The sequence below is a fragment of the Furipterus horrens genome, unplaced genomic scaffold, assembly GCF_987537825.1.
Source record: "Furipterus horrens unplaced genomic scaffold, mFurHor1.1.pri manual_scaffold_9, whole genome shotgun sequence".
In the NCBI taxonomy this organism is placed as follows: domain Eukaryota; kingdom Metazoa; phylum Chordata; class Mammalia; order Chiroptera; family Furipteridae; genus Furipterus; species Furipterus horrens.
The window spans coordinates 93,869,362-93,896,941 of NW_028327179.1; the positions used below are offsets into that span (position 1 = coordinate 93,869,362).

The 27,580-nt window shown below is 47.9% G+C and overlaps 1 protein-coding gene across 4 annotated transcripts in view; it reads right to left on the reverse strand.

Moving 5' to 3' along the window:
• Positions 1–374: 374 nt before the first annotated feature.
• The window catches only part of HIPK2 (homeodomain interacting protein kinase 2), a 164,566-nt gene continuing 137,360 nt past the window's right edge, over positions 375–27,580 (reverse strand). For 2 of the 4 annotated variants that reach the window (XM_090287579.1, XM_090287577.1), the window contains exons 9-15: positions 27,253–27,374; positions 22,988–23,127; positions 20,069–20,248; positions 17,182–17,463; positions 3,949–4,193; positions 1,814–1,974; positions 375–864 (exon numbers count right to left, since the gene is read on the reverse strand). In XM_090287579.1, coding sequence (XP_090143705.1) covers positions 400–864; positions 1,814–1,974; positions 3,949–4,193; positions 17,182–17,463; positions 20,069–20,248; positions 22,988–23,127; positions 27,253–27,374 — 1,595 coding nt within the window. In that variant the 3' untranslated portion in view covers positions 375–399. Of the gene's footprint in view, positions 865–1,813; positions 1,975–3,948; positions 4,194–17,181; positions 17,464–20,068; positions 20,249–22,987; positions 23,131–27,252; positions 27,375–27,580 lie in introns of all 4 variants that reach the window. The other 2 variants (XM_090287578.1, XM_090287576.1) reach the window with 1 other exon arrangement.

Here is a 27,580-nt window from a genome sequence, read left to right on the forward strand (position 1 = left end):
TGAAAAGTTCATAGATAAAGTTCTTTAGAAACTGGGGCCCCTCAACTTCCAGAATCTTCCATCACTCTTTTCTTCTCTTTTCCAGTTTGTTGCAGAATGGGTTCGTGAGCTGTATTTGTTACTGACGTTTTCTTTTTTTTCCTTTTTCTTTTTTAAAATAAAAAGCATAGATCCCCCTCTCCTGAATCCCTTCCTTTTTAAAATGTTCTCTTCTCTGCTCTGAGTCCTCCCACTTCCTAGTTCAAGTTTCGTTGGTGTCCTGCCCCTGCCCCCCAGCCCCCTCCCCCGCCCCGTTTGCATTGTTTCTGTGCCGCATCTTCAGTATAAAAAGCCCAGCTCCCACCGAGGTCCCTCCTCTCTCCCCCCTCCCCTCAGCCATGCTCCCCCCCCCTCCAGTGTTTATATGTAAGGGTACTGGTTGACCTTGGCGGGGCTCAGCGGGTATCCAGTGTAGACGGTGGAGGCTGGAGAGGCGCTGATGTAGGTCTGGTGGGCAAACTGGGCTGGGTACTGACTCGGGTGGATGGTGGGCGAGGGCAGGACCCGGGGGCCCATGCTCACGGGGACCTGGTGGACGATGCTGGCCGGGTAGGCAGTGTGCTGCACCGTGTGACGCGCGGAGCCTTGGGAGGCCACCAGGTGGGCCACGGTGCCGGTGGAGCCCAGGGCCGCGGGCGCCGTGTAGGTGTAGAGGTGGGGCTGGGCGGGCAGGTGGGCGGCGGCGGCGGCCAGGTGCGGGTGCACCGTGCCGTGGCTGGGGCTGCTGTGCGGGAAGGAGTACGGAGCCTGCGCCATCGTGGGCGCGATGTAGGCCTGCTGCCGTCGGTGGCTCCCGGCGCGGTCCGCGGGGATGTGCTGTTGCGCCTGGACAAGGACAAGCACCAGGAGAGGGCTGGGGGCCGGGCCCACAGGAGGGGAGGGGAGGGGAGGGGGGAGTGAGGATGGGGAGCGGGGGAGGCCCAAAGCCGTGGGAGGGACAGCAGATGTCCCCTGTGTGCTGGGAAGTGAAGTCAGCGTGGACAGAGAAAGGAACACTGCCCAGCGTCGCCCAGAGGACGACACACAGCTACAGCTGCTGCGGCCACCGGGAGACGCCGCGTCTCCCGAGCACGTGCTGCAGTGGCAAAGGAGCCCCTCTGGTGACACTGGTTTCTCTCTCACTGTGAAATCTCGTCTCTGAAATCAAGGCCCTCAGAAACTCTACTGTATGAAGCCGTGTTGGTACAGAGAGAGGCGCTGCCTCGGTTTCCAACTCAGGGACGGCCCTTCGCAGGAGGGGTTTCTGAGCACAACCCCCCACGTATCTCACCTCTGTGGCTTCTAAGGAAACTTCAGACCTGAGAGGACCCTTCCACACAGGCCAGTTCTGCCCTCAGAGACCCCGCTTTATCTATGTTCCCCCTTCTCCAAAACCTCGACTCCTTCCCGTTCTGCGGTTCCGGGGTGTACTTCCCGCACGGTAAGGGATCAGCACAGCCGACTCTGTCTACTACAGGTCTGTCCCTGGTGTCCTGGCCTGGCCTGACTGGGCCAGGGCTGGGCAGAACTGGCAGGATGTGGGCCTTCCTAATGGGAGCCCCGGCACATGCCACTCAGAGCTCCGTTACACTAGACACGTCCCTCCACTGTGGGCCTGCTCTCTGTGAAGCAGTGACGCCGACTTCCCCAAGGATGGCCGTGGAGGAAAGACCACACCAGAGGTCACGCAGGGCACTCCCTGCCGCCACCAGAGAGGCTGCAGCTCTGTGAGGGGGGCCGGGGTCCACCAGCAGAAGGAAGGAGGGGGCAGGTGGGATGGCACTGGGGGGCCTACCTGGCTGAGGTTGAGAGGCTGCTGCTGTTGGAAATGTGGTCCTGGCCGATGTTGCCGATAGGCGACGGCTCCAGACGAGCTCCCTGAAGAGTGACCGCTGGTGGAGGTCACGTTGCTGGAGGACTTGGACTTGTAGGAGGACGAGTGGTGGCTGGTGTTGACTGTGTCAGGGGGAGACACAGGGCACAGGTCAGTCCCCGCCACCTCTAGGGGCCCACAGCGGTCTTCCAGGAAGGACCCCGTTTCTGAGACCGCACAATCCCATCAGCCTCCTCTCTCCCAGACCCAGGTCCCAGGGCTGCTGGCTCCTGCCCCGCCCCCTCTGACAAATTCTTGCAGAGTTCACTCTGCTGCTTTCCACCAGAACCTTCAGTAGCCCGAGAGACCTAGAGGCTACGTGAGAACTCCTCCAGAATCCTTCCTGTGCTGAGAACCACAGGTCGGAGGACGTCCTGCGCGGAAAGGGACCGCCGCCTGCACAGCGGTCGTCTCGATGGGAACGTGCCGGGAGCTCCGGCCGGGGGCTGCGCCAGTCTGCACCGTGGCCTGTGTGGGCCACCTGGGCACGAGGAGGTGGAGGAAGGCGGCCTTCCTGACTTCTGGGCCTGGGGTGAGGCTGCAGCAAGGCTGCGGGCCGGGGACGGGCAGGCCCCAGAACGGAGCCCCTCTGCCCCTCCCCCGTCACTGGAAAGACTGTCCTCCTCACAGAGAATTACTCCACTAGACTTTCCAGAGACAGTGGCACTGGTTACTTTCAGACCAGTAGCCTCGCTGAGAATGACCTTCCATTCCTCTCTTTGTTGTTGGGAACATCCCTTAGAGGTTCTCAGCTATTCAGGTCATTGTTTCCTGTGGAAATAAATGCAGGAGATGGGTACTCCGAGCCTCCACCTGCCGCCTGGTGGGACAGGCTGCTCATGGAAATGGTTCATGTACCCCGACAGGCGTGCAGGGTGGGTGGGCTCCGCACTCCGAGGACAGAAAATAGCTGTTACCCTGGGCGAGGCTGGCCCTCAGCTTCTTTACCTGCCTTTACTGGGGGCTGGACTAGGAGGTCTTGAAGCTTCAGTAACTCTTGCCACCATTTTGTCACCTTCCCCAGAGTGGTGCCAGCACCAGGGCTGACAGGCTCCGAGCTAGATGACCCTGACCTGGGCATCTGGCCTCCCTTGTTCGCACCCTCCATCTTTTATGTTTTAAAAGGCTGAGAGAAATTTAGCATCGGCCACTTAAAAAAAAAAAAAAGAAAAATTCCTACATGATCTGCATAAAGCCTATTTTGAACCAATTCCTAGACATGTTGTCACGTATTTTTAGGGAATCAGTACTGCTACACAATTCCCCTGAGATGTCTTGTGACAGACGCATGTTTGATTTATAATATGCTGTCTCCTCCTGCAGACTGACAACCCGGAGCTGAAGTCCCTGGGGCCAGTTTTCAAATTCAGATTTCAGAAAAGGAATCTGGTACACACTCGGTATTTTAGGTTAGCCCCAGCGGAGTCCCAACACCACCCTGCCGCTGAACACAGCACAGGGACACTTTCCAAAGTGGCTTACAAATATGACTAGACACGGATGTGGGTCATGGCAAAGGGACTATAAATAGCCTCTGGCTGGGTCAGGCCAGGTTTTTACTACCAACTGAGTTTGCTGTAAATTTGGTTTTCAGAGCTCTTTTTGATTTTGGATCGCAGACAAAAGAGGAATATTTCCTTCTCTTCCAGCTCAACAAAAGGGCCAGTCTTCCCGAAGGATTTCAACAATACAGGCTCAAGAACTGGTGTTAATGAAGGGGGAGAGCCTTAACACCAGGCGTGAGCATTCGAGGTGCCGTCTTTAAAAGTGTAGGGCTCCTGAGGACTCGAGGGGGCAGCCAGGAAAGAGCTAAGAGGTCAATTGCCAGATTCTCAACTTTTCAGCGCTTCTTTTCCTAAACTGATTTACCAGCACTGGGTTCCCTTGGCCAAGTCTGTCTCACATTCACGCTCTGCTTACGCAAAGTGATGTTAAGCAGATTCCTCTCTTGGCTTCTGGAACAAAGTCTGCAATAACCTGTCAGCTGAGATAACCAAACTGCCAGCCAAAAACAAGACCAGACTCTAGAGATGCCAGCCTGCCCTGCCCCCGATTACCTGGCACCAGGCTGTCACATTCCACCAGCACTTCGCTGGCCTGGGTTTTCAGGGGTGGCACGATGATGGTTCGGGGGTTCCCCGTGCAGTGGCTCTCCAGGCTCCCCTTGGTGTCAAAGGCGTTGGCGTTGTGCCCGGCACGGTGCTGCACGGAGTAGGGGCTGGTGTTGCTGGAGGAGTCGGAGTACGGAGAGTCGTGCACCGTGACACAGCTGATGACGTTTTTCCTCTGCTTGGAGACAGTGCTGACAAGGGACAGGGACAAATCACAAGTGTGAGGAGGGAGACATCAAACCAGCAGTTCAGAGCGGGCCGTGGGAAAAGCCCTGCTCTGCCCGGGGCCAGTGGACGGAAGCAGAGCAGGAGAGGGGGCAGGGATGCGGCTTCTGCTCTCTGTACCCTCATGGGGAGCCAGGGCGCACAGGAGTCCCCTGTCTCAGCGGCACAGGGGGGCATATAAATGTGAGAAAGGGCTGAGGGTGGACGCATAGGCACTTCTGGAAACGAGGGAGTGAGAAGCTCCCAGTGGGGCTCTGCTCTCCCTGGTGTGGCAATGGCCCCCTAGCCACCGGAAGGGGACCTCTCAGCAAACAGAGTCCAGAAACACCCAGGGCCGCGCAGGCCCTATTATAAGAGAAGACTAGGGAAGAGGGAAGAGCATAGCTTAGACTTGGGGCCTGGAGAGCCAGGAAACTCAGGCAGCAGGGACTGGAACATCCAGGGGGAACCTGGATGGATGAAAAGTGAGGTTCTGGGGAGGCTGACCCCCCAACACGGTTCAGACATACTGGGAAAGAGAAATCGGAGCTGCACTTGGCGCCTCAGCAATCTCTGCTGGGAGGGTTTGCATGGGGTGAGGGGTGGGGTGCCTGGCCCCCCGACCCAGGAGAGGAGTACGCTGTCTACGTGAGGTCAGAAGGGCTGCTGCCAGGAAGGTGCCTATTCGGGGGGTGCTCTGGACCCCTGCTCTTCATCCTGAACCTTCATACGCTGATAGCAGGAACTGGCTGTGGATGGCTCTGGGCCAGCACATTGTTTTCCTTGAGATATTTATACTCGTGAGGTTACTTTGGGAACCAATTCTGTCTGCCTTCAAACTCAGTGAGAGGCTGGGGGGATGACGGATATAAAACCTGTTGTTTATTGTGCAGGTTTTGAAATAAATGGACTTTTGTCTATTTTTGTATATCGATCATCTAATTTTAAGAAATACTGGTTGCCTAAGTAAGACGGTCAGTTTCCACCTAATTTGCTAAGAGAAGACGCTGGTATTTATAGACACCTAATGGGGACACAACAATCACCAAGGTGTCCTGGCCAAGGTCACAAGGCCAGCCACAAGCCAGACCCTTTCTAAAGTCGATCTCTGCCTCCTAAGGGCAGCAGAGAAGCAGGCACACTCAGGACCCCATGCAGCTGGGAAGAAGGCGAGTGGAAGACTGTCAACCTACAAAAGGCTGCAGGGGCTGGGCCGAGACTGGCTGGCCTTGTGACCCGGCCTGGCCCTCACTCCCGACATCGGGGCTGGAAAATCCCCCCAGTGGCTACCTTCTGTCCTCCCTGGCTCAGGGTGGAAGGGGGTCCCTCCCTAACTGTGTCTGTGGGTAGGAAGAGGGCACTGTGGCCAGATGTCCAACATCAGCACTTGCTGGTGGTGTGGCCTTGGGCAGCTTTTCAATCTCTGAGCGATTCTGTCTCCTTGTCAGTAAATGTGGCTAATAACAGTGGCGAATCATAGGCCTGGTCCATGAATTAAGTGAGGAAATACACGAAAAGTGCTTTGAATATGTATGACACAAAGTAAGTATTCGATAAAAGTTAGCTGCTCGCGTTATTGTTAGTTGTGCTACCTCATTTAACACGTGAAAACAGGTTTGCAAAGTAAAGGCCATCGAGATGCAGGCTTGCTGGACAAGTTTCCAGTATGTAAATAAATCAGACAATTGATATGAAAGAAGTGAAACTCCTAAGTTGAATATCTCGAAGGTTTATGCTAGTTGCTACAGAGAATTGCTGTACAAAAAAATAAAATACGTGCCTGCGCCCGGACGGAGATGGAGATCCCAGGGGAGGATGATGTGAAAACACGACGCGCGAAATAGCAAAAGCTTTAAAATAATCAGTTAGAGGGGGAGGGGGAGGGAGAGAAGGGGGCTAAGTAAGGGAAGGGTTTAGTCAAAGAACCCGTATAAATGACTCATGGACATGGACAACGGGGAGGGATATGATTGCGGGAGAGGGGCTGGGTTGGGTGGGGGAGAGAAATTGGGAGAAAAGGGGACAGCTGTCATTGAAAAACCAAAAAAAAAAAAGGAAGTGGAAAAAAAAAATCAGAGAGAACAATGGATGTCGCAAAGCTTCTGGGACGGACTGTCAGGCGGGTGGTACAGATGATAATTGTTAAGAACTCAAAAGAAGGTGAGGAACGAGAATGTGTTTTATAGCTCTTCACATTAACTTTGATAAAATAGATACATTTTAATTAATAAAGACCTTTCCCCTTCCATTTATAACAGTTTAAATACAAAAAAAAAAAAAAAATACATACGCTTGTTCCTCAAAAAGCCGGAGTTCCCATACGACCCAGCAATTCCACTCTTAGGCATATACACAGAGGAACTGAAAGAAGGCACTTAAACAGACACTTGTATGCCATCATTCACAGCAGCGTTATTCCCAGTGGCCAAGATGTGAAAATAAGCTAACCGTGAAAATAATCTCAGTGTCCATCAACAGATGAATAAGCAGAATGTGGTATACAGGGCATACTATTCAGCCATAAAAGTGAATGAAGCCCTGATACACCCTGCAGTATGGATTAACCTTGGGGCACTCTGCTAAGTGAAATAAACCAGATATAAAAGGTCAGATGGTGTATTATTCCACTTACATGAGGGACCCAGAATAAGCAAATTCATAGAGAGTAGGTTAGAGGTGCCATGGGCCGGGGGAGGGGAGAACAGGGAGTTATTGCCCAATGGGTACCGAGTCTGCTTGGGGCGATGGGAAAGTTCTGGAAATAGTGGTGATGGCTGTATACATTGTGAATATATTAAATGCCATTGAAGTGTATGCTTAAAAATAGTTAAATGGCAAATTTTGTGTTATATATTTTTTCAATTAAAAAAATTAATGTAAAATACCAAAACAATCAGATTATATGAATTAATACTTTAAATGAGTGATTTGTATGGCATGTGAATTATATCTCAATTTTTAAAAAGTCAATGAAACAGCACACGCGGTCAGCAGGGTTGGGTGTTGTCTTGAGATCTGGCACAAGGGCTTGTAAGTCGGGCACCAAGAAAAGATCCCAGAGCCTCAGAGGTTGGGAGAAGGAATCCGAGCGCAGCAGACACTGGGAGAAGCTGTGGGATGAGGAGGAGGGCCAGCTGCCTCAAAATGACAAAGACAAGGGGGACCTGCAGCTGTGTCCTGCAGTAGTGGGGCTGGGCAGAGGGAAACGCACCAGTTTGTGTGTAACCTGTTGTGTGGAAAGATGCTAATAAAGGGAACCCCCAGCCCCACCCCACACTGCAACGTGTTCCCAGGACCAGGGGAGACTGAGGTGGGGGGTGGGGGGATGGACTGTGACCCAGCTGCCCCTGGGTTTGGAGCCGGTGAATTAACCTAATAGCTCTGTTTTTGATCTCTTCTATTGTTAGAAATCTCTTTGCCCCACCTGAATACACTATGCAGATTAGAGAACAAATGGGAAGTTGCTAAATGAGTCATTTTCAAAACGAGCACACATTTGACATTATTACTATGGATTCTTTAGGCTCCTATGTATCGATTCTACTGGGATTCAATCCACTATGATGTCTAATTATTACTGAGCGCTAATCAATCCCATTATGAATTGGTTAATGGAAGTGAGAGAGAGAGAGAGAGATAGGAGTAGAATGAGAAATATTTGCTTAATGGCCTCGACAGAACATCGCTTCTGAATAAAGAACAAAGCTGCCAGAGTTCACAATTGCATTGTGTTGTCATGGCAATAGATGATTTTCATCATTTTAACATGATGAAAAGAAATAAGGAGATAAGAAGTAAAGAAACCAGCCCCAGTGGGGAAAACACTGCCGCAGGGTAAGATACAAACCCATGACCCCCCTCTACCCCCACTGCCAAGCTCTATCAGGAATGTGTTTTTGATTTCTATTTGCCAGTCTTGGTCAGTTCCATCCTTCAAGACCAGGGTCAAAATTCATCTCCACCAATAAACTTTCCAAGACTTATTTCACTCTTTTGATTCCGTAGTCAATACTACATATGAAGAATGCTACTCTCCTTTACTGCAACACTGATTCGAAATGTAGGTAACATTCACGGGATGTGCAATTCCTGTTCAAAGCGCTTTGTGTGTTATCTCTTGTAATGCTCACAGCAAGACTAGGCAGGGAAGAACATTACAACTCTGATTTTAAGAACAATGCACTTCAGATGTGGAGAGCTTAGGCCACTAGCTTGTCCAAGGTCACACAGCTAGTTAGGGGCAGAGTCAGGTTTGAACCAAGAGCTAGCATTCTCTCTCTTTTGGCTGAATAGTATTCTATTGTACATAGGTGCCACGTTTATCCATTCATTTGCTGGACATTTAGGGTGTTTCCACCTCTTGGCTATTGTGCATAATGCTGCACTGAGTGTGGGAGTGCAGGTATCGCTTTGGGTCCCTGATTTCAATCTTTTGGATAACTACTCACGAGTGGGATTGCTGGATCTATGGTAGGTCTGTTTTTAATTTTTTGAGGAACTTCCATATTGTTTTCCATAGTGGCTGCACCAATTTACATTCCCACCAACAGTGTGCAAGGGTTCTAATGTCTCCACATTATCCTCAACACTTATCGTTTTTAAAATAATAATCACTATCCTGACAGGTGTGAGGTGATGGCTAGCTCACGGTGGTTTTGATCTGCATTTTCCTGATCATTAGTGATGTTGACCATTTTTACATACAGCTGTTGGCCACTTACACATCTTGTTTTAAGAAATGTCTATTCAAAAAGGAGGAAAGAAAGAAAGAAATGTCTATTTAACTCCTTAACCCATTTTTTAATCAGGTTATTATTATTTTTTTTTTTTTGTGACTGAGTCGGGAGTCTGCCCTCACTCTTAATGGCTATGCTACACTATCCTGCCCCTCTTGCCCCCAAGCACTGAAGATGTAAACTAACTGAAGCTCCTGCTCTGGTTCCTGCAGGGTCTATTCCGGGACAGTGGTCTTCCCGAGCCTGGGGCTGTTCACACTGGCCGCTGTCCCAGCTGACGGAGATGAGAGCTGCGGGCCCTGCCACGGTCGCTAAGGTGTGCTCTGCTCACTGCGCTCCTCCCGTTGCCCCTCTGCCCAAGTAGAACACAGGCTGATTGCATTTAACCAGCCCTTCGTGGGAGGAGAGGGGCCAGGAGCCGATGCCTCTGGGCTAACATGCTCCTTCATGTGTAGTATGTAGCCCCCAACTTAGTCATTAGTGAGATCCAGAAAACTTACCTTTTAAATTTGATACACATATTCCACTCAGATTATAGGATTCGCACATGTATATATGTGTGTATGCACATACATATCACCATTAAAGCCATTTTCCCTACATGACTACCTCTTAAGAAATCAGAAACAGGGCCTAGAGGAGCCATGAGTCGCCCCAGCACACTCAGCAGAAGCACAGGCTCCTCCCTCCCGCTCTGCAAAGGCCCACCCACCCAGCGCCACTCTGCCCTGCGGTGCCTGACCCCTCCCGCCTCCTCCCGCCTCTGCCCTGCGGATGGCAGTGAGAAACCCAGAGAACGTCATGATGGCTTTGCAACGGGCTGAAGTGTCAGGACACGTTGCTGGGGACAGTTTGGTGCAGTGTCTCTTCTTCAAAATGCAGCCCTTTTGTGAAAGACACCCCCTTACCCATGCCCTTCAACCCGCAGGGGAGCTCTGAATAAAGGGTGCAGCGGGGTTGGCTTGACAAAACATCCTCTTTCTCCTAAAATCAAGCATGCGACTGACACCTCCTTCTCCTGTGGGGTGTGTTCAAACCACAAAACAGCAAAACCCCTTCAAACGGTACCGTCTGTTCCTTCACTCAAGCTCGAATCTGCCGCCAGGGCACACCCCACGGTGGCTGTCGGTAGCCTACTGACCGACAGCAGGAATGAGGGCAGTGATACGGTGGCAGGCAGCAGCGGGGATGAGTCCCCCTTTTGGGTCGTTTTGCCTGTGTGATAATAAATGAGTGTGTGCACTTATTCCCCTCTGTGAAGTGGATGCTAAAGATTTTTAGGCTAAAGTCTTTTGAGCAGCAGTTCATCGGTTTCCTGGCTGTGTTTTTTCTATAATTTCTCTAGCTTTTCAATTTAGCGTAAAGAACATATTGGGAATTCCGGCCAAGATGGAGGCCTAGACAGACATGCTGCGTCTCCCCCCACAACTAAGAAGGAACACAACTACCTCAAAACTAGAGACAACCAGAAGTTCCAGAAATTCAAACTGCATGGAAGCCCAGCAAACAAAGATATAAAGAAGAAATACTCATCCAGACAGGTAGGAGGGGCGGAGCCGGGGCGGAGAGGACATGGTGTGGCAGTGGCAGTGGCAGCAGAGGCGGCAGCGGGAGTGGCAGGCCAGCAGAAAGCGAAGTCACACATTTTAAAGTCAGGAGGGACACCTGGGGAGCATTCCCAGCTCCTCACCAGACCGTGCAGCTCACGGCCCCAGCACCGGGGAAAATCAAGCCTCATTGCTTCTGACTGTGCAGACCAGTGGGGGTTGGGGTGGAGGCAGAAACTGCTGGTCTCAGCAGAGTCCGCTTGTTTAAAGGGCCCCCAGGGTCCTAGAACATCCCCAGACCCATACACTCTTGGGACGACAGCCAGGGCAGCAGCTAGAGAGGCGCCAGTCCAGTGCGGAAGTGGGAGAGGTGCCTGGAAAGGGGCGAGTGCTCAGGTGGCACTGTTCCCTCTCACACCCCTCACCCACATATAGCACCACAACGTGGTGAAACAGGTCACCCATTACTGACGAATCCCTAAGGCTCCATCCCTTACAACATAACAGGAGTGACAGCTCTACCTGGGACACGGAGGCAAACAAACACAGGAGCCTGTCACAATGAGGAGACAGAGAAGTATGGCCCAAAAGGGAATATGGATCAAGGTTCCAGTGGGAGAACTAAGAGACGAGGAGATAGACAAACTAACAGATGAGGAGATAGACAACCCAACAGATGCAGAACTCAAAACACTGGTGATAAAGATGCTCACAGGCTTGACAGATATGCTTGAGTATGGCAAACGCATAAGGGAAGAAGTGAAGGCTATGCTAAGTGAAATGAAGGAAAATCCATACAAAACCAATGGTGAAGTGAAGAAAACCAGGGTTCAAATCAATGATTTGGAACATAAGGAAGAAAAAAACAGTCAACTAGTACAGAATGAAGAAACAAGAATTGAAAAAAATGAAGACAGGCTTGGGAACCTCTGGGTCAACTTTAAACGTGCCAATATCTGAATCATAGGGGTGCCAGAAGGAGAAGATAAAGAGCAAGAAATTGAGAACTTATGTGAAAAAATAATGGAGGAAAACTTCCCAAATTTTGAGAAGGAAATAGACATACAAGTCCAGGAAGCACAGACAGTCCCTGGCGAGCTAGACCCAGAGGAGCCCACACCAAGACACATCATGATTAAAATGCCAAAGGTGAAAGATGAAGAGAATCCTAAAAGCAGCAAGAGAAAAGCAGAGAGTTACCTACAAAGGGGTGCCTATAAAACTATCAGCTGATTTCTCAAAAGACACTTTGCAGGCAAGAAGGGACTGGCAAGTAGTATTCAATGTGATGAAAAGCAAGGACTTACAACCAAGATTACTCTACCCAGCAAAGCTATCATTTGGAATGGAAGGGCAGATGAAGTGCTTCCCAGACAAGGTAAAGCTAAAAGAGTTCATCATCACGAAGCCATTATTATACAAAATGTTAAAGGGACTTATTTAAGAAAAAGAAGATCAAAACTATGAACACTAAAATGACAACAAACTCACAACTATCAACAACTGAATCTAAAAAATAAAAACAAAGTCCAACTAAGCAAACCAGAATAGGAACAGAATCATAGGTGTGGGGACCATTTGGAGGGTTATCAGCTGGGAGGGGGAAAGGGGGGAAAATGGGAAAATGGTGGAGGGATTAAGAAGCATAATCGATTGGTACAAAATAGACAGGGGGAAGTTAAGAATAATATAGGAAAGGGTGAAGCCAAAGAACTTATATGCATGACCCATGGACACGAACTTAGAGGGGTGGGATTGCTGGAGGGAAGGGGATACTAGGCAGAGGGGAGCAAAGGGGAAAAAAAATTGGAACTACTGTAACAATATAATCAATAAAATATACTAAAAAAAAAGAATATGTTGGGTCAAACATTTTTCATAGTGATCCAAGTGTTTTCTTATCTAAAAGAGTGAGTGATGTTTAGGAATAATTTTCCCTGAAGTTTACATTTTGGTAGCATTACCTGTGACACATGCAAAGTGGTGCAGAATGCAGCAGTGCCCTGGTGGCCATAATAAAACAAACCCTGCCCACCAGAAATATCCAGGTAACAGAATAAGTGAATAAATGAGTGAATAATGGAGGCTGGCCAAAATGATCTCTAGCTGATCAATTGCAGGAAGCCACTTTGGTCGCATGCTTTAAAAATTACCCTCATGACCAGAAGTTCTACGATATGGACTCATGACCTCAAAGGACAGTTTCAGCACAAGGCAAGGTTAGCAGAAGGTTCTGAATAATAAGACGCGCACCTAGAAACTTTGTCCGAAGAGAGTACAAGGGAGAAAAGATGGCTTATTCATAGCACAAATGCTTCTCTAATCCAAATAATTTATACTTAAAATATGACCGCTTCTAGTACTTAATCCTGGGGACTCAAAAATATGTTTAGTTTGTTTTCTGTCTGTAGGCCAATTCGCTAGCCATGACCACAGGGCCCCCAAATCCAACAGCAACTCATTTATAAAAAGGAGGCTGCTAGGTTTTTCTTTTCCTTAATGAGTTTTCTGGCCTCCTCACTTTTTAAAATGTTCTCAAAGAATCAGAAGACCTGGCTCCTGCCCTTCTCATCGGTAGAATTCCAACGCTGACAGGTGCCTGGCATCCACTGGGGCTCAGTGAATGATACCCAGACACCCTGCAGCCCCAGCCTGGTGCCCTGCAAGGGGGTGCAAACACATGTGTGGGCATGGTGGTGGTCAGAGGAGGGGGCAGGATAGACTTTATATTTGTTCAATTAATGACTGAAGAGAAACCAGTTATTTTTGACAGTACAACAGTCCCTCTCTATATCGTAGTTCACTTATCACAGCCACACTGTATTGCGGGATTTTTAAAAATATTATATTTAATTAGTTATTGTGGATTTTTTGCTATATCGCGGGATTTTGTGGTACTGTAAATACTAAAATAAATGTAAGGTTCCTACTTCGTGGATTTTCACCTATCGCGGGGGGTCTAGAATGTAATACCTGCGATAAGTGAGGGATCACTGTAATTCGGACTGCCACCGATTCTGCTACTTAGAAGTTTTATCAGTTTGGGTGAGCCATGTACCTCTCCTGTGCCTCAGTTTTTTCACCCATGAAATGGGATTAGAACAAGGTCTTTTGTATCCCATCAGATGATGCACGAGATAGTGCAGGTGGAAACACCTGGTGAAGATGTGTTATGATCGAGGGATCAGAACTCACTCGCTCCTAGTCTGCCCCCTGCTCTGGGGTCCTCCTTTCAAGTGGGAATTACTGAATATCATCCGTTCTGCGGACCAATATTGCCCTATACTGGGGGGGTCAGGAATAATAATTGTGACTTGGCATTCCTCTAAAAAATTCTAGATGAAGTTGTCCTGGAAATTTAGTGACACCAGTAAGTAGGTCTAAAAATGTGCATTGACCCGCCCTGGCTGGTGTGGCTCAGTTGATTGGGTGTTGTCCTGTGAACAGAAAGGTTGCCAGTTTGATTCCAGGTCAAGGCACACGCTTGGGTTGTGGACCAGGTCCCTGGTTGGGGGCATGTGAGACGCAACCAATTGATAAAAATGCATTGACCATTACTGGCCCCATTTTGGCTCTAAAAGACACTTAGCTGATGGAGGCTTTGCCATCTGCTGCTGAGCTCACTCTCCCCGTGAGCACAGGCAGCCCCTGACTGTCTAGCTGTGCTGAGGCTGAGACACATAGGGGGAGCAGTAATATGCATTTTGGGTGGAGCTCAAGGGCCGGTGCCAGGACTCAAACACGCCAGACTTGGGTAAGGAGCAAACAGGAAAGAAGGTCGGAGACTCAGAAGGTCAGAATCCGGAGGCTCAGGGCCCAGGAGAAACCAGGTTTGAGATCAGGGGTGACTAGAGGCAAGAAGGGAAGTCTCCCCTGTTCATACCAAACACTGATGGGCTAGAGATGTTTCCAGAGAGTGGCCGAGCCGCTCCCCAGTGGGCTGCACTTGGGAGCACAGGACAGACGCTTTCCTGGGAGCTCCTCAGAACCTCCTGACCAAGCTGACCACCTGCCCAAGGGAAGACCCCCACAGCCCCCTTTCTGTTCTGAAATCCCGCTGTCTTGATGATCAGCTGTCCCCCTCCCATGCTCTTGTTCCCGTCCCACCTGGGAGGCTCTACCTGCCCCTCCCCCTAAGCATACCTCCCTGGAATGTGCAACCTCACTTCCTCTCCGTTTGTCCCCCCAAGTCCTTTGGCCTTAAAAAGCCCCCTCTCCCCTGCTATTTCCTCCAGCTATTTTCCCTTTGTCCTCTGCTCGTTTTTATGACTCCTTTTTGTGTTATAATGATTTGCGCATGTCTCATCTTATTACCCTGCAGACCTCCAGAGGACAGAGACCGACCACATTATTTCTGTAACACCTGCAGTTCCTAGCACAGTATCTGACACTAGTGGGGCCAATAAATATTTGCTGCATTAAATTTTATGATATTCTGATTTCTAAAAGAGAATAATCGCATTCTCCACCCCCCATTTTTCTCTTATTCCAAAATGTAGTTATCATAATGTGCTCACATGACACAGTTGCTTTGCTATAAATAAAACAGCTACTCAGACTCAGACACCCTTTCCTGTCTTCTTGTTTCCTGTAACCCTTTTTAAAGGGGACAGTCATTCGATCTTTCCAGAAAACTCTAGCATTCCATTCTGTGAGCCTCCTGTCACACCCGTGGGCAGCCGAACCCTTCCTGATCACTCTGGTCTCACTCCGTAAGTCCCCCCAATTGGTTACGTCTCTGGTACATTGTAGTGTCCTGGGCAGGCAGGCAGGCGGTCCCTGCATTTAAAAATGACGCTCTGGGACTCACTGTCTGGCTCATTGTCACTGGTGGCAGTTGTTCCTCATATGTGCACCTGCCTGTCAGCTGCTCTGCCCCTCCCCCAATGCCCCCCAGGTCTTGAGTAATTTCTATCATGGTCCTCGCAGGCTGCCTGAGTTCTGGGCTGTCCTGGGCCCCCGGGGACGGCTGAGGAGTAGGCTGCCCTTCCGCTTCACGTGGGGCTCTCGACCCTGGCAGCTCCGAGTCGGGGGCAGACAGCGCCCCCATCCTCCTTTCCTCAGACTCTCTTCAATTCTCTCCTGGGCACGTGTCCTGAGTCTGTGTCAACTCGAATCTCATATTTCAAAAATGATATTCCAATCTCGTTAACTGTCAGATTTTTAAATGGCTTCTGATTTTTTTCCAGTTGTGGCCAAGGCCTGTGGGAGGCTGTCCGGCCCCTTACGCCCAACGCTACGGATGTGCGGACAGGCCACTCCAGGCCGGGGCCGGTCCGGGGGGCTGGGAAGAGCCTTTCTCTTTGCAAAGGGACTGCCTCAGCCTGTCATACTCCTGGCTGAAGGACACGAGGCACGGGGGAGGACAGGGTGCTGACTCAACTCGGGGCTCTCATCAAAAAGGAACCTGAGGCCAGTCCTAGATGAGGCAGGGGGGGACTGAAGCACTGTGCCCGGTGTCCCCGACCCCGTAGTCCCCTGGCCACTGGCCTGATGCGAGGACCAGAGTGCTCCCCTGCTTCATTGCGTTCCCTGAGGCACCCAAGCGCAGGCGGAGCCAACAGAGGGGGAAAGAGGACACTCGAAGGACATACACTAGCCCCACCATGAAAATACAAAGCACCGAGTTCATTATAAACATGGGGAGGGGATGGCGGGCAGGAAGAGCTGTAGCGAGAATGTTTTAATCACTCGTACATTTCACAATGATTCCAAGTGTGGGAATCTGTTATCTAATCAAAAGGATTTGTGAGGAGTGATCATTGGCATGGTACCCAATCAGGAATTAATAATTCAGGCCTAAAGGCAACCGTTAGGCTTCGCATCCAGTCGGGGGATGTGTGCTGACTGGCAGTGCTAGGCTGGGGGCAGGCCTCCCTTCCCTGGCCCTGAGTCCTAACGCGAGGAGCCAGCAGGTTGGGGTCACGAGGCTTTGGATCTACAAGGTCCTGAGGCCACCGGGAGTGCAGAGGGCTAGGGGACTGACTGTTCCAGGGGCTCATCAGGCAGCCCAAGTGGAAACCGCGCTCCGCGCAAGCCTGGCCGGAAAGGGCAGAACAGAGGCTCTGGCACTGGGGTTAATGGTCTTGCAAATACTATAGTAAATATGTCTTCCCTCTTCCTGGGAAGCACTCAGAGAATAAAATGAGTTCTCACTACTTTGGAATACACAGTAATGCTCTCCAGGTGAAGAGCCAACTGGCAGTTTGAAAGACTGGGTTAATCAGACACAGAGAAATTTCTGATTAATTGGACAATTATTTCGAATTCTGAGAGAGCCAAGGCGATATAAGAGAAATATTCTGACCAACTGGGAATAAATTCAACAGCCTGAGGCAGAGCTTTTTAAGCTTATGGGGGCCAAAATACACGGGCATCGCATGTCTGACTTTTATGGTCTCAAGTCTCCCAAATGTACAGGGCCTATAACTACTTTTTAAGACCCAAATTAAGCAAAATTATTTTTGGCTTTAAACAATTATGGAAAGTCTGTTTGCTAGTCCCTTGAAATCACTTTAGGACTCCAGGACACAGTGAAACCACAGTTTGGGGGCCAGGAGAGAGGTCATTGTGTTTGATGCTGGAAGGTGGCCCAGATCCACGGATAACTGCCTCTCTGTGTGAACTGGCCACATGCACCACACATGTCCTGGTCCCACCTGGGAGTCAGTCTGAAGGTGACAAGGTCTCACCTGGTGGGAGCGTGCTTCTGTTCCTCCTCCTCATCCGTGTCGCTGCTGATGGTGATGACGCTGACTGTGGGGCTGGGGGTGTCAGGAATGACAATGGTCTGCCGCTGCCTCTCCCTCGTGGTGCTGGAGGCCCCGTCTCCCCAGCCGCATGTGACGGCGGAGCTGCAGGCAGGGCTGCTGTGCACCAGGGCACAGCGCGGCGGTGTGTTCTCCTTGACACGCTTGGACCGCTGAGGGGAGCTGATGGCCTGAGAGGAGGACACCTCACAGGTGGAGACATTTCTGCAACGAGAAAGCCACACACATTCACGGAGGAACGGCAGCCCAGCAGCATCTTCCGAGGAGCAAACTCCCTAGAAACCCCAGCTTCGCAAATCTCCACTGAAAAGTCTGAGGCCAGGGCACTTGGACTTATTCTGTTGTCAGGCGCAGAAGTGGCCGCCTCTGGGTGATTCCTTTCAGAAGTCGCTGCACAGACAGGACAGCAACTGGCCTCTAAAAATGGGAGGGATGGGGCCTAAGGCCTGGGCTGGCCTTGTGGAGTTCCATGTAATGCCCAGGATTTAAGGGGTGTCTACCTCAACACAGCCCTGTCTTCAGGGTCAAGGCCTGACTTCCTGAGCTCCGTCTTATCATCCTCTCAAATGTACTTATGTCTTCTTTGGGAGAGAGGTGGAAGAAATGGTATCTAACACATAAAGCTTGGGTTTCCTTGTTTATAGCTCGTTTACCATTTAATAAACTAAAGCATTCAATTCTTAGGAGTTCCTGGACCTAAAGGAACTAAGGTTGGTGTATAGCTGTCCTTCCTCCAGCCTCTGGGAAAGGGACGTAACCATGAAAGCACCTGTGTATGTATAATTTTTATTTTAAAAAATGTTCTTCTGGATGTGAACACCCGAGCCTCATGGGAAGCTTACTAGTCTGTTTCAGTTGTAATGAAAAATTGGGAAAAGTAGAAGAGGAGAAGGTGTGTTTAAAAAGGGATGTTTTAGTCTTGATTTTTATTTACCTGAAATTCCTTATCAAATTAGCCAGTATAATTTCTGGTGATTTTAGGGAAAAAATCCCTTACTCTTCCCTTTCCCCATCAACCTTTGATACCAAAGCCGACCTATAATGAAGCTGAAGACTGATATATCCTTAGAGATTCAACACCTTCTAGCTGAAGGGATGACAGAAAAATGAAATTTCCGTAAGGGTGGATCTATTTAATTTTCTACTTAGTTGCTATCAGATATGATGCTTATTCCTTTCTCGGGGCCAGTAATAACATGTTTTACTGGTAAGGTTGTTCCATTATTTGTACTTACCATAACATTTGTTAGTGGTAATATGTTAATTTTGAGGTTATGTTTTCATTATTTCAGTAGTTAAAATACCTCCACTTGGCATTGTTAAAGAAAAGTGTGCCTAGCTGTATACTGGTCTTTCAGGCTGTTCTGCCAAAACATTGGCCTTAAAAATAGGCACATATGTAACTTTCACTCTAATGGTGCTGATCTTGAAAAGCACTAGCAATGAGTTTCATAACACCAGTGGGGGTGGGGGGGCGGTGAGCAGGCAACAGGGAGGGATTTGTCAAGTCTGGGAGGCAAAGGGTTCTCAGTGGATGATGCTAAGGTCAGCTCTGGGTCAGACCAGAATTCTGTGACTGCCCATGGGCTGTGCATCACAGCATGTGAGGATTGAGATGGTGGCCATTACTGCTGCCTAATCTAACAATGACATGGGTGTGTTGTCACAGGGCTGCCAAACGAAAGCATTTTGGATGGCTGCCACTGATCTGAGATGAATTTCCCTGAGTTGTCAACAACAGCCAGATAAGGCATCTTGAAGGATAGTAACTCGAGGAAGTCAGCTCTGGGGTTAATTTCTGAATGAGAATGTAAAAAGTCAGGCCTAATTTTTGGAGCCTGACTAGAAGAGGATGTAGAAAACCAAACTTCTAGACATTTTATATACTGGACTTCTTTTGCTTAATCTATCCCAAATAAGCAACTGGGTACCTCCACGTCAGTACCACTGGAGAGAAATGCAGGGTAATTCTGCAGCTGTACAATCTTAATTTCAATTTTTGTTTGTTTGAAAATCTCTGTTTTTTTTAAAGGTCAGGTTTATTGAGGTATACTTACAGTAAAAGTCGCCCTTTCAAGTGTTCAATGAGTTTTGACAAATGTATCATCACGTAACACCCCCGCAACCTAGACCTAGAACCCAGACCCCTGAAACCTTCCCCGTCAGTCCCCTCCTCTCCTGCCCTAGCCCCTGGCAACTGCTGAGCCGATCTCTGTCTCCATAGTTTCGCCTTTTCCAAACGCCACATACGTGGAATCACAGCGCACGAGCCTGTTGTCGATCTTAATGTTAAGAGTTCACTGAGAGTGGATTTCAAGGGCACAGGCAAGGTTATTATTGTTCTGCTCATTAATGTCTAGGATTTACCAAGTTATTGTTTATACTTAAACGAGCAGTTAAGTTAAATTTCTAATCTTAGATAAAAAAAAAAAAGAAAAAGCACATTAAAAAACAATTACGGTTTCCAACGTGCAACTTCAGAGGCGAGTCTGCTTTCTAGAGTGAAAGGGTACAGAATTCCTCAGGGCCGGGGCACTGAACACTGATCCCAGGCCCCCACGCAGGGTGGGGGCAGGGTCGCGCGGAGGGGGAGGCAGGAGGCAGGGCCGACACTGTGCGGACCCAGGAGCGAGCGCCTCCCTCAAACCCTCTTGCTCCCCACGTGGCACACTGCGCTCTGCTGGCCACGCCCCGTCCCATGACGGGGATCCCGAGCACGTGCTGATACTCCCCAAGGCGAAGCCGCTTCTTCAGCTTCCCGTCTCCGGAGGGTTCTCACCGCTAGGGGGTCTCGTCGCGCCCCACCTACCTCGCAGACGACTGGTGCTGCTTGCTCTTCCGGGAGGAGGTGCTGCTGGTTGGCTGCTGCCGCATCACGTGGGCCACGCCCACATTTAAGGGCTGGGCGGCTGGGAGGGTCACATGACCAGTCAAGAGCGCGGGCTGCTGCATGATGGGGTTGTAATGGCTCCCGTGAGCGTGCGTGTTCCTGAAAGGGAGGTGGGAAATCAGTGCTCTTGATTGGGTTTCTCAGCACAGAGCTTCTTTTTAAGATAAAGGTTCCTACCCAGTTAAAAGCCAAATTAACCCCCCCCCGAACTGGTCATTGAAGAGAGGAGCCTGGCCAGGTGAGCGCTTCAGGTCAGTTCCCCGGGGGCAGTGACGTTGAAGTGCTGTTCGGAAAGAGCGGCAGAAACACAACTTGTTGGTAGGAAAGAGGGCATTTCACGTGGGAAGCATGCCAAGTACGCAGGCTCCGCTTAAGTTCCGGGGCGAGCAGATAAATATTCCCCCCAGCTTTTATAGAATTTACAAAGTGCTTTGAATGGGCTATCCCGCTCTGTAAGATAGACAAGATGTATACTAGTAACACCGTTTTGTAAATGAGGAAATTGTAGTTCACGTGAAAAACAGAAGCTGAAGACTGGGAGCTGTAGGTTCAGGGTGTTAGGAGTGTGAACATTCTTTTGAATTCAGTGGCTAGCTCAATGCTCAGGCATGTAACAGCTGATCAATTAATTACACACTTGCTGAATGAACAATTAGATTAACTTAGGGTTGCCTAGACATGTTTAGAGTGTGGTATTAAGTCAAAATTAATAAGTCAGACGTGTTGATAAAAATACTGGCAGCATTATCCAGCAAATGGGTTGTTTCAAAAGCTCTGTTATCTAGGCTATATGGAGCTCATAGGCAATATTAAAAGTGGTGATTAATTCAAAGACTTAGCCATAAAAGCCCACTTAATACATAAAAAATTGAAAAGCTATAGAATTCATTTGAATTTTTAAAATATAATAAAACTTATCTTTGCAACTTGGGGGAAGTGAGGAGGAAAAAAAGGAGGGGGCAATTTTGTAGGGATTTTGACATTTTGTACAGTCTTTTGGACATTTACATGGATTTTAAAAACTGACATTATAGCTTTATTTTGTTGTTGCTGTTTCTTCTATAGACAGGGCTCTTTTTTCTTTGATACAGGTCTAGCACTAGTACTTGTCTTTTGTTTATTAGCCATGATTATGGCTGTTCTTTGGTCTGCGCATGAACTTGAGTAAAGAAAGTGTGTAGGCTTTAAGTGTGTTCTGCCATAACCAGGTAAGAGAAGGGATGAGAGGAATAAGGAAACCTGCATGAATCAGTGAATATGTATTGCTGAAATGACATGAGCTATAAATGATGATAGATAAGGGGAATAAAAGAGAACATACGTGTGGTCTTTTAGGAGAAAGAGGGGTGAAGAAGAAAAACAATTGGTCAAACAGCTTTCTATTTGGCTGTTGCTCCTAAGGAGCTGGAGAGGGAAGGTGGTCTTGCTGAGCATGAACTGATGCCAGCGGGGTAAGAGAAGACAGGTTTTTTTGTTGCCTGTCATGTACCAGGTGCTGGTATGGTACATGTAAGTACAGGTCAAGTGCTTTGTATTTTATCAGTTTAGCCTCCCAACAATCCTGTGAGGATTGTTACTCCCACTCCACTGAAGAAATCGAGGCTCATAGAGGTTAAGTTACTTGCCCAGGTTATGAAGAGCCAGAACGGAACCCAGTTTTACCTGGTTTGAAAGTGCTTCCGGTGAGTGGGGTTGCTCATGGGGCTTTATGGTCAGTGAGAAGGGAGTTGTGCTGCAGAGGAGAGCCTGTGCACTTACTCTCTTCACTAGTGGAAAATGAAGTGGAGGAACAGAGGAAGCTGCAGCTGAGGCTTGACTACGGGCTTGTATTTCTACCTCTTTGTGTTTTACTGAGGGCTCTTCATTCACAATAGTCGTGTAGGTGAGAAAAGGAACTATGGGGGAGGCCGCAGGCTGGTATGGAGCCCGTCAGAGGGTGAGGGTATGAGCTGCCCTGATGTGTGGGCTGAATGAGAGGCCAGGCTGTCTCTCATGGGGAATGGGAAGCTGGGGACAACTGGGGGCGGGGGTTGCTGTGTGGGTTTACACTGGTGTGTGTGTGGGGGCACTGCGGTGGCATGGGTGAGAGGTACAGGGAAGAGTGGAACAACAGAGGAACATGGGGGAGAGGAAGTCAGTGAGTGGGAGGGGGCAGGGTCGGGAAGCAGATGCGAGGGGCATGGGGTGCTCAGCGGCTGCCTCCGGGGTATGTGGAAGGCAGACTTGGAGCTCTCAGATACAGCTATGGAGGGAAGAGCCACAGCAGGAGAGTGCAGCATTGGAAATAAATCCGGTTCCGTCAGGCCTTCCCCTGGGACAGCTGAGATGAGTCCAATGTGTCCATGTTTCAAAACTTGAGAACACTTCCTAGCATTGGTGAGGAACCTTGGGGACTCTCTTCTGCATTCTTTCACTGGTGACTAATCTTTGTTTTTTGGGGGGTAGAATTTAATCCTGAGAAACCATTAAAAATTATCTAGAGCCAAGTTCTGAGGATTGTACTGTAAATGGTGTAACTGAAGTATGAGTTGAACGTGACAACTGACCATAATGAAGCTGATTTCGTTTCCTAGTCCACTTATTTAAAAGTTATATCTCCTTACACTGTAGTCATATTCCACATAATGTTTTTTTTTAAAAATTTATTGTTTTTCTATTACAGTTGTCTCACCTTTTTCCTCTATTGCTCCCCGCCCCCCCCACCCCATAATATTCATTTTAATTTAAAAAGTTTTCTGCTAAGCAGGAATTCAAAGTATAGGCCAGGCCAGGCCAGCAGCTCTCTGGGTCAGTGGTGGACCTGCCTCCCAGCCCAGGCACACTGGCCCTCCTGCTTACCTCCAGTCGGCCAGCTGCTGGGTGCCTGCCATGGTCTCAGGAATCACAGTCGCATGCTGCACCGATGTGTGGGTGGCCACTCCTGTCAGCTGCTGCCACGCCGGGGGAAGCAGGATCTGCTGGGTCCCACTGGGCCAGGCCTGCTGTAGAACAAAGCGTGATGGCAGTCACCGTGTATGTTAATCACGTGATCAATCTGTGTGAGCCAAGCACTTACTCTACGCTAGACCCTGTGATGGGTGTGAAAGTGGAGACCTGGTCTTTGATTGTCTAGAAGAATGTAGGAAACTCTTCATGGAGGTGCAGAGTCTACAAAGATCAGGCAAGCGGTGATCTCTGCATGTTGGGGGCTCTGAGTGTCTGCCAACCTTGCTAGTGAAAGCAGGTTTTAGGTCCTGCCATTTGAAGAGCGAGATGAATTCACTACCATCTCAGTCAAGACCTGTACTTCCCATCTCTCCCTTGACCTACTCATTCACCATTTCTGATGGTGGTCAAAACGTTAGCTCCGGTTTAGGGGCTTGGGAGGATAGAGGTGAAGGCAGCTTTTAGGCCATATCGAAACAGCACCATTAAGGCAATCCATAGAGACCCTTCTCGTGTCACTGAAATGAGAGGGTGTGATCAGACCCTTTTCTTCCGCCCACGCATCCTCAGGGCGCCCCAGAGAGACTGTTCCCTTCTGAAGGGCATGTGATGCTATCGGGAGGTCGGGAAAGGGCAAAGCAAACACAACTCACATGAGGAACGGACTAAAAAGACTCCATCTCTAAACTTATGCATAGAAAATCGCTGAAAAGGTTTCAATATTTAGATAAAAAGAACAATGCCAATTTTCTGGGTATATTTAAAGTAACTAATAATATTTGGAGTGCTTCTGCCTGAAACCTAAAAATGTACCCAGAGAAAAATGAAGGCACCAGTTTAAATGTCTAATTATTGCGTTATCTGACAGTTACCATACTCATTTTTATAAGTTAGCTTATTTTTGTCCCTTGTAGGCACCATTTAAGATATCTGAGACAGAGCTCCCTTATAACGGTAACATTGGCATGGTTTAAGCGACAAGCAGAGAGAAAAAGACAAAGCGACCAACAAACAGAAGACCCAACAGGATACTGGATAGGGTAGGAGTTTTTAACTCAGTAGATCTTAGAAATCTTTGTATGTGAAGACACACTGGTGTGCCACGTCCTTTTTAATGGCTGCATGCAGTTTCATTCTACGCACACATCAATTTATTTAACAAACCACCTACAAATGAACATTCAAATTGCTGCCAGCAGTTCTCTCTCATAAACACTGCAGCAATTAAAATCCTGTGCATATACTTTTTTGGTTTACTTTCCCAATTACAGCTCCGGGTTAAATCCACTTGGAGATTTACAGTACCCTAGGGACTCTCTTCCAAGTGAGCAAAACATAGAGCTCTTCTCTGCTGTGATTAAAGGACTGATGCAAAGTCAGAAATGCCGAGCCTGTTGGTTTTCACCAAGCTGAACAATGAAGACGTTCTATTTTAGCTAGTTAGAGATGCCACTTATCATTTCTTTCAGAGCTAGTTCTGGGCTTCCTGGGGTTAAATGTGCGAACACAAAAAAGGATTTAAAAATGCCCTTCAAAGTGCTGGTGAATCTGCAGTTTGGCTCAGAGAGGAGGAGCACGGGGAGACTGGCCTGGATTTCTGCCACTCAGGTAAAGTACCAACAAGCTGCTTTGCCCTGGAACCTACTGTAGTGCTTACTCTCGATCTGTTTTGGCATTTTCTAAACAACCTATTACCAAACTGTGCAAACAAGAGGAAGCTGTGAGGACTAGGGCGAGAGGCAGGAGCAGAAGGCCTGCTTTAAATACAGAAGAAGGTTCTCTGTTTACAATAATCCAGCAAGACCAAACTCTGTGCGCCACCAGAAGCTGGTATTAGCGGTCATTTGCAGTTAGTTTGGAAGTAAGAAGAAAAAGACGAAGAATGGTTAGTAGCAATATTGAACAAGCTATTCTAGGAAACAGAAAAAGAGGTAATAAAATTCAACGTAATTTATGAAACTGGTATAGCTTTGATGCCCAAATCAGATAAAGGTTCTATAAGAGAAACTACATGCCATGTCTTACTAATGAACACAGATGCAAAAATACTTGTATTTACAAACAATGCAGTACTGAAAAGCATATAAATGTATCAAACACAACATGACCAAAGAAGTTCATCTGGGAAATACAAGGATAGTTTAGCATTGCAAAGTCTGTTAAGTACTTGCTACATTAACAGATTAAAGAACTAAAACATGTATATCAATAGATGCAGAAAGAACATTTGATATAATTTAATATTCACTAAAATTAACAAACTTGATAAAGTGTCTTTCTCAAACATGTATATTTAATAAAACACCAAAATGGCAGACAGCTATAAGAATTTCCCTTAAAGTTAGGTACAAATCAGAAAAGCCAAATATCAACATGGTTATTAAATATTGGTTTGGAGATGCTGTCAGCATAGTGATAGAAGAACAAAAAATACAAGCTGTAATTTTTGGAAAGAAAGAAACAAAACTGTATCATTTGCAAATACAAAGATAGTCCACATAGAAAATCCAAGGGGATTCAGAGAAACAGAACTAAACAGAGTTTAGAAGGACTGCTAGATAAACTCAATAGACCAAAATCAGTATATTCCTATAAACCAAAGACAAATAGTTAAAAAGATATGGTTAATAAAAACTAAAATATTTAGGAATTATTCCAACTAAAAACTTTAGTGAAAAGAATAAAGGTAATGTACAGTTGTACCATGTTCAGGGATGAAATGGCTTAATAGTATTAAGATGTCAGTTCCTAAAATAAATAGAAATTTTAGGCAAGTTCAAAAAATACAAGGTGGCAATTTTTTTTGAAACCAAAATTCTTACGTTAGAGTTAAATTCACATGGAAAAGTGAAAGGACAAGAATAGACGAGGAAATTTTAAAAAATGATATCCCTATCAGATACCAAGACATGTTAAAATTATAGTTAATGCACTGGCAGGTATGGTTCAGTGGACTGAGTACCAGTCTGTAAACTGAAAGGTTACTGGTTCGAATCCCAGTCAGGGCACATGCTTGGGTTGCGGGCCAGGTCCCCAGTAGGGGGTGTGCAAGAGGTAACCAATCAATGTATCTCACACATTGCTGTTTCTCTCCCTTTCTCCCTTCCTTTCCCATCTCTGAAAGTACATAAAATCTTTAAATAAAATTATAGTTAAAACAATAGAATATTAGCCCAATGGAATGGAATCAAGCCCAAAACAGAACTGTACAATTTGATTACATTAAAATTAAAACCCCAAACTTCTATTCAACAAAGACACCATAAATAAAGTGTCTTTGGAAACACTGTGAGAAACGCTTTGGGGAACTTACCGTATGAAAATGTGAGGGTGTTTCTGAACTAACAACATTGAGGTCAAGCTGTTCTCAGCACCAACAACAGAAACAGTCCCACGGAAGCAGCCTAGCATGGGGGCTCAAGTCCAGATGCTGGTGTCACACTTGCTGGTTCTGCCACCCAAGTGCTGTGTGACTTTGTGCCAGTGATGTGCCTCATTTTCCCTTTTTCTCAAAAGGTGGCAAATACTTGACTGTGTTGTGGGGATGGAATCAAACATAACTGTGAAGTACCTGGCATAATGATGATGCATCTGTTACTGAAGTTAGTGTCATTACTATTATCATCGTGTCGCACGTGACCCTAAATTTCCACAGCACTTTACAAATTCACCTCCATGGTCTCGTTCTACCATCAGAGTGCCTACATGAACAGACCAGGAAGGTTCCAGCTCACAGCTTCTGAGACCCTGGTTCTTCAACTATAAAGTGAGGAAACCATCTCCAAGGCTTTTTTGGGGGCTCTAAAAAATAATTTCTGTTTTACAAGAAAAAAATTGGGGGCAAAAAAATGTTAATTGACATACCTTAGGTCACAGATAATTATTAGCAGAGTTGGGATTAAAACCTAGGCCTCCTATATTAATTTGCATTACTAAGATATCATCATCATCATCATCATCTCCCCAAACTCTCCCTGTGTCTGAATTTCTTCTTGGAAATGTAAGCTAGGCACTTAGAAAGGTAACTCACTTGGGGGTCATCCAGAATATTACTAAGATACGCTAATGACTCGAAGCACCTAATTCACTGCCAGGGAGGGATTTAGCAGAGATACATCTTTTGTGAAAAACATTAGCATGGATGATGGCAATACCAGGAGTAATAAAGAAAGAATTACCTGGGCAAGCAGGCCTGGCTGGATCTGAAGAGGCTGTGCTCCGGGGGCTTGAGTGACGATGGGCACAGCATTTTCCATTCGCACAGAATAGCCAGCATGCTTGGAGGGAGAGGCCTGCAGCCCTGCGCCAGGCAAGGGGCGGGGGGGAGAGGGCTGAGTGGCTGGGACGACCGGGTGAAGAGCGCTCTCCCCTCCCCTCCGCACCCACCCCTCCAGGTCGTGCCTGGTCCGTCAGTAGCCCCCCCTTTAGTTTTTAACTTAAAAAGTAAAAGACAATCCCCAAAACAACCTTGAATGTGTTCAAAGGCTAGAGGGTGAAGTTAAGGAG